General features: G+C 49.8%; 1 protein-coding gene across 1 annotated transcript in view; it reads right to left on the bottom strand.

Annotated features, from left to right (window-relative positions):
• The window catches only part of LOC307085868 (ephrin type-A receptor 3-like), a gene marked incomplete at both ends in the record, with an annotated part of 88578 nt that extends 87362 nt beyond the window's left edge, over positions 1–1216 (bottom strand). Inside the window, one exon of the mRNA XM_079750769.1 lies at positions 1093–1216. Within this exon, the coding sequence (XP_079606895.1) occupies positions 1093–1216 (124 nt within the window). The remainder of the gene's footprint in view (positions 1–1092) is intronic.
• Positions 1217–7500: the final 6284 nt, after the last annotated feature.

Genomic DNA, 7500 nt, shown 5'->3' with positions numbered 1-7500 from the left:
TCATCTTCCAGCCCTGAAGCTGCAATAGTACAGTTCCCATCCACCGTCTACGTGATGGCCTGTCACCAGTCCATTGCCCAGCAGTGCATGCATGCGGTGTCAGTGAGCGAGAGTGTGTTTATATAATCCGAAAGTTTAACGAACAGAATCAGATGAGCGCCTGGAGGGGAGGGGGCAGTAATAGGTGCTATACCGGGGACCTCACCGGGCCGCGCGACGGGGACACGCGGCGGGGCGGTGGATTGGAGCTCAGGGAGAATGGCCGTGGGAAACGATTCACTTAACAACAATCATAACATCTCACTGCCTTTTCATCTCAATCTACACTGTTATTAAAAACTGTCTGCCACTCCGCGTCTTTAGTATACGGTTATATCTTAATTCTGGCTGGGAGGCATAGTCTTCCCATTTAACTTTCCGTTTTTGTGTCAAGCCCCTTAAACCGTCGGGATTTTGGGAGTTTGGTCGGAGAGTCAATGCGTTGTCTGGTTCCAGGGGCGAGCGTCGATGTTAACCCGGTCACTGGGAGACGCGCTCCGGAGAAGCTTGATTCCCGGCTGGTGTGATTTGAGGCAACAGCCTCCAAAAGGAAGGAAAAGTCGAATCCATCCATCCAGTAGGAGGATAATATTGGATTTAAACATCGTTGGAAATGTTGAATGAGGATGCCATTTCTTATCCCCGATCAACATGAGTCACATAAACATAATTCACATAAGAGCACCATTAACTATAGTGAGACGCTCAAAAAAGTGCCGAGGTCTGAGCCGCCGCTGCAACCCCCAGCATAGGACGGTTTATTCTGTGCTCTGTGCGTAGGACCTATATTTATATACCATCAAATTTTAATGTCAATGTGCTTACAGACGAAAAAAAAAAAAACGTGACGAGCTGTTATTCTTCGACTAGTTCCCTCTCGTTCTCTCTCTCTCTTTTCGCTCTCTTTATACATGATTCATAACCGCCGAGCACTCAGCCGGCTCGCCCCGCTCCACGCTGCGCGGCCGGCGGGGAGCGAGTAGGGCTGCAGCCCCCCCACATACATTCAGGCTCAAAGTCCCGGGTTCCAACAGGCACCCAGAGATAACTCACCTTCGTTGTCAGGGTAAGTCCGTAACGCTTCGTTAACGCTTGGTGCCACCGTGAGCAAAAGGGGAAGAGAAGCGAGAAAAAAGGATTTATAGATCCAATGGAAGAGCGGTGGTGGTTGTGCCATGTTTCAGGCTGCGCCGCGCGCTCGCTGCATCCCTGTTTCAGTGTCGAGTTGGTGAGCGAGCCCCCGCGATTGAGCAGCGCGAGGACAGGAAAGGGCTCGAGAGGAGAGGAGGGGGAGGAGGAGGAGGAGGAGGAGGAGACGGCGGAAAGGAGGGTCCATCGCGAGCCAAATCCTGCCAATCAACCCCCCCTTTCCCCTAACTGCCTCTGGGTGGTAGAGGCTGTTACAGAGGTTTTTTGGGGGGGGGGGGGGGGAGGGACACGAAGTTAACGATACATGATTAGGGAACATTAGGATCATCTTGATCGAGATGGCTTAAAATATATATGCTTTTTAATAGGGTTAGGGTTATAACATTTAAACAGGTAGCGCGCATTCCGTTTTAAACTGCTTCGAGCCAAGTCCACTGAGTCGAAGAGTGGCCTGTAGAAGCAAACGCCACACACCCCAACAGATCTGTGGCTTGGCTTATTGGAAAATCATTCAAATTAAAATAGCGTCAACCCAGCTGTGTTGTGCAGTTAGCTCACTGACCACAACAATGTCAGGCAAGACATTGGCCGTAATTGAAAAGGGTGAGATGCACGACTCGACGCGATGCCAACCACCTCATTACCAGGCAGTTACTACCAGTCCCTAGTTGGCAGTGACCTCAGAAAAGGGATTTGACTTTTCAAAATCACTTCTCCCTAATTCTTTGGAAAAAAAAACGAGGCAAAAAAAAAAACCGAGGGGTTATGTCAATTATTTTTTATAGGAGACAGGGGCACGCTGCAATTACTGGATCAGTGTCAACACAGCCTCGCCTCCCTCTGCCTCCCCCCGAAGCGGGGCTGTTGATGTGGAGAGCAGCAGCTAGTACCAGCCCCTCGGAGCACACCACCACCACGTCTTCACTCACTCCACACAATCTGACACTTTATGGAGATGTACTCAGTCAACCAGGATTGGACTACACTCTTTAATGCTGTCTCCGTAGCATATGTATGTCCCATTGCTTCTTTCTATGTGTGTGTGTGTGTGTGTGTGTGTGTGTGTGTGTGTGTGTGTGTGTGTGTGTGTGTGTATATGTGTGTGTTTTTCGGCACACGGGTATGTGTGTGTGTGTTTTCGGCAAACGCGGGTATATGCGTGTGTGTGTGTGTGTGTGTGTGTGTGTGTGTGTGTGTGTGTGTTCTTGTCTGTGTTGGTTTGAGAGTGAGTGGGACTATTAGTATGTTTCCAACAGCCCCTTTTAAACATGAATAAGTAATGCATGCAGCGTGTCATTTGAAATGGGCGAGAAAGAGGGCCAAGAGAGAGTGTGCAAGGTCAACCTTTCAACATCCCTCTTCTTCACCACGGACCCCTGACAGAAGTCAACGGAGGTGCCCACCACCGCCAGAGACAAGTCCACCATGGGGAAAACGCTTCATAACGGCGCCTTTCACTCAACCGCTCCCCCGTGTGTGTGGGCGTGCATGTGTGTGTGAGAGGAGGGGAGGGGGGTGTCTGTCTATGCATTGTCTGTCATGTGTGGGACTGCGTGAATGTGTATCTGGATCTTTGTGTGTGTGTGTGTGTGTGAGAGAGTGTGCCATGTGTGGGAGTGTGTGTCTGTGTGTGTATGTGTATTCATGTGTGTGTCTCTCTCTCTGATTGTATAGAAGTGTGGAATTGCGTGTGTGTGCATGCATGGATATGTGTGCGCATCTGTATTTATGTTGGACAGCTCCACTTCCCTGTAGCGCTAGCTAATCCACCCAGCCGCCCAACGGATGATATGAACCCAAGGTCAAGGTAAACGCATTAACAAAAGACATTTCGACATCCATTGAATAGCTCACTAAATGAACACCTTGGGCTGCTGTTAAGGCTACATTCATTGTGTGTGTGTGTGTGTTTGATGACATTCCCCTCTGAGTCACATGCCTGCATCTCATCCTACTACTGATAATATAACTGGTTGTACAATCCATATCCATACTCTTTTGAATGACTTTCAAATACAAATTGTTTGAACATTAAAAACGTACAAACAGGTCGTCACCAAGGTAACTGGACCAAAACCGCTTTAGGTCTTGGCGGCCCACCAGGTCCTCTACTGGGGTCTGGGGGTGTCCTCTAACTTGGGGGTTGGTCCGGTAGCTGTGATGGGTCAGGGACTACCGTTCGGGGGAGGCAGAGGGCGGGGGGGGGGGGCGTTGTCCTCCTCCAGCCAGCCGACAAACGAGCTGCCCCTGTGCTGTGATTTATCGGAAGTTCGTGACCACAATTATATTTACCCCGACTACCGCCGCTCCATCACGCTCCTGTCCCAAACCACGCTCTCCGAGGGGCCGTAAAGCTGTCGGACGTACACTGATTTGTGGCGCTTATTCTCTTCCCAATGGCTCATGCCACGCGTGTGTGTGCATACGCCGCTGTGTGTACCTGTGTGTGCGTATGTGTTTTTGGTTGCATCGTGGTTATGTGTGTGTGTGTGTGCATTCATACGTATCCATGTGGATGTGTGTGTCTGTGTATCTGTGTGTGTTTGCGTGGGTGCGTGCAAATTCATGCCTACGCGCCCGTGTGCGTTTGTGTGTGTCTGAGTCTGTGTGCGTGTGTATGCGTGTGTGTGTGTGCACGGTGTATCAGCCACCTCCACTGTTTTGTTAAGGCTCCAATTATGAAGGCGATTTGTTCCGTGCTCCAGCTTTACTGGGATGACCTAATTTCCTCATTGAGTGAAGAAAGGCTGAAAAAAATGGAAATAGACTAACCAGTGGCTCTCTTCCTCCTCTCCTCCTCTCCTCTGCCCCCCCTCCCTCCTTTCTTGTTCCTCTGCATGAAGCTGCATTCATCCACAAGATGACAAAACAGTGCCCTGTCATGCATTCCAGCAGTGACAGCGTGTCACACACCCTTAAAATCCTGTCAGCCCTCCACCACACACACACACACACACACACACACACACACACACACACACACACACACACACACACACACACAAACACACACCCACTCAGCCACACACAAGCACACAAGCACACCCACACACACACAGTCACACAAAAGCACACAAAATAAACACATACAAACACATATATATATATATATATAAAGAGAAGAGAGAGAGAGACACACACACACACATACACACACAAAGATGTACACACTGTGGTGCACATGCAAGCGTGCGCACACCAATTCATAAAGACACATACACACCTAGACACATGCCACTTTTGCGCACATGCAAGCATGCACATACAAACATATATCTATGTATAAATTCACACACAAGTATACTTTACCCCTCTGGAATAGGGATTTTTGACTTTTGCATACTGACATTTAATGGCTACAGATGGCTAGACACACACACACACACACACACACACACACACACACACACACACACACACACACACACACACAACACAGACACATTGTGACCCTAATTGACAGAGCTGTTACCACGGGGCACACAGCGGTTAAAATGTACTTGTGGATCTCCAGCCACTGTTCCCCCTTCCTTAAGCATCTACTCCCAGGAGGAAGAGGGGCAAATCCGTAGCCAGCTTTAAATTCCTTCATCTCGGGAATACCTTTTCTTCTCCTCCTCCTTTTCATACATTCTCCCTCCTCTCTGGACCTCTGACTCTCACCTCTTACCCCCCTTGGCCTGCTGGGTCAGCTTTCCTCCCTCTCACTCCCTCTGTCTCCGTCAGCCAGCTAGCTCTCCCCACCCCCATTCACACTCCTTTTCTTTTGCCATCTCTTTTTTCCTCTCTGTCGCTCTCCATTTGTTTCACAACCTGGTCTCTCTCTCACCCTCTTATCTCTCTCTCTCTCTCTCTCTCTCTCTCTCTCTCTCTCTCGCGCTCTCTCTCTCGCTCTCTCTCTGTCTCTCTCTCGCTCTCTCTCTCGCTCTCTCTCGCTCTCTCTCTGTCTCTCTCTATCTCTCTCTCTTCGTCAGTAAACAGGTCAATCATTCTTTGATTTTACCTTGGTCAAATTTCTCTTTCTCTCCTCGATCAGCTCTGTTTTGTTTTCCCTGGTGGTCTGGTTAAATGCAATATTCATGTTTCATTAGATGACAAGATGAAAACAGCAGAAAGCAATGAAACAAAATTGGCTAACTTTCTCTGTTTGTGTTTTTGTGTGTGTGTGTGTGTGTGTGTGTGTGTGTGTGTGTGTGTGTGTGTGTGTGTGTGTATGGGTGTCATTGACAGTGATCACGGAGGGCAGAGGTGATGACGGGGTCGTCTGCCATGCCAAGAACTCCCCAAACAAGAGCACCTCCCCCCACATCCTCATTGAAACCCACTCACTCATGTGGTAATCTCCCTATTGTGACAGCCTCACCGCTTTATGGGTAACAGCTTGGAGCTGGCTTTTAGTGTCCAGAAGTGTGTGTGTGTGTGTCTGTGTGTGTGTGTGTGTGTGTGTGTGTGTGTGTGTGTGTGTGTGTGTGTGTGTGTGTGTTTGTGCGGGTGTACATGTCCGTGAGTGTGTGCATGAGTGTGTGTGAATGGGTATGTGCCTGTGTGTGTGTGTTTGCGTGTGTTTGTGCACATGGTTGTTTGGTTGTTTGTGTTTGTGTGTGTGTGTGTGTGTGTGTGTGTGTGTGTGTGTGTGTGTGTGTGTGTTCCGGTCCGCAGTTGAAACCACATCTCGAGAACCTGGAGGACGAGGCCCCGAGACTCCAGCCGGCCCAGGGGCGATGAGTGACAGGCGGAAAACACACTGGACGATGTTGGGCGGGGGAATCCAGACACTTCCCGCGAGACCGCTCTAAAGACACCACATCGCAGCGCACACCTGCAGCACGCGCCAGCCATGGCCCACGTGAAACGAACACTGTGACACGCACGCAGCACGGCCATAAAGATACAGGCATTCCAGTTGGCCGCGCTGCCTCCTTGCCCAGCGACCAGTCTCGGACTGGCGGACAAAGTCATTTGTCATGTCAGACAGCCCCGGTGCTGCCCTATAACAAAAGGTGAAAGGGAGTGTGGGAAAAGGCTAACACACAAAGCACTAGCTGCCGCTGTCTGCCTCCACGTCCCGGGCTCCATGCTTAGGGTCCGGGGCCCCCCTAACTGGTCTGGCCCGGCCCCCCTGTTTCTTACAGGATAACATCTGTGACACCTCTCCCTCCTCCTGGGCTGAGCCTATAGCGCCTTGCTCCTGGTGGTCATGTGATCTACCCCAGCAAACACTGTCTTTGCTGATCTGACTTTAATTATCATGGGGTGCTGGGTAATGATGATAGAAAAATGATAGATGTATGGATTCCAGGCCAGACTATTACTTGTTCATCCTGCTTTCCGACTCATGTCTTAGTCACATGTCTTATGTGTCTCATGATTGACACATTGTTGAGTGTGGAGGATCACAGCCTCCTCCAGGTACACCTCCGTGTGAAGGCTCCACTGCTTCCAGCAACAACCCCACGACTGACACTAAAAAGGCTAACACTCCTTTGCCCTCCTCCTCCCCCTCCCCTCGTTCCAGGCAGCCATTCAACTATGGAGATAGAGAGACAGAGACACTGAGTGGTTAAGAAAAAAGAGGAAGAAATATGTAGACGGAGACAGGGTTCTATTCAGAGATGGAAAGGCCCAGCCGTCTCTGCCAGGAAAATACCAGCATTTCTAAAAAGCAAAGAAAGCACAGGGAGAGAATAGGAAGATCTCTTTACCCTGATGCTAAGGGTAAAGACATAGAGTCCAATAGACAGACACAGAGAGAGAGAGCGAGAGAGAGAGAGAGAGAGAGAGAGAGAGAGAGAGTGAGCAGGAGGCCGAGAGAGAGATAAAGAGCAAGACATTCAGATGTCTTCTTATGTGTGTGTTTTTGTGTGCACCTGCTTTTCTCCGGATGCCAGAGGTCTAAGAATGAGAAGTTAATCGGCATTAAAATTACTCTGTGCCCTAGCACACACACACACACACGCAGATACACACACACACACACACACACACACACACACACACACACACACACACACAAACACTACAATTACTGCTGACGATGAGACCTGCTGCAGTCTTGTTCACCGCCGGACGGAAATGTACCTTCAGTGCCCCAGGTCTAAGATTAGTGTTTTACTGTCGGAATCCCGGCCACCTCAAACTCAGGAATGATTTTACAATCAATGAAAACTGACCTTGCCTTCCTGTATCAGGTTTCCCCAGGAACTGAGCCGCTCTGCCCGGCTAAACCTGCCTATTCACCGAGTGCTGCGAGAGAGGTAGGTCGGTTGGCAGAGAGAGACGCAGAGAGAGAGAGAGAGAGCGAGAGAGAGCGAG

The sequence above is a fragment of the Pollachius pollachius genome (genome assembly GCF_949987615.1).
Source record: "Pollachius pollachius genome assembly, chromosome: 14".
Classification (NCBI taxonomy): domain Eukaryota; kingdom Metazoa; phylum Chordata; class Actinopteri; order Gadiformes; family Gadidae; genus Pollachius; species Pollachius pollachius.
Note: the sequence above shows the minus strand (reverse complement) of the source record. Positions and strands in the feature narration are given on the sequence as shown.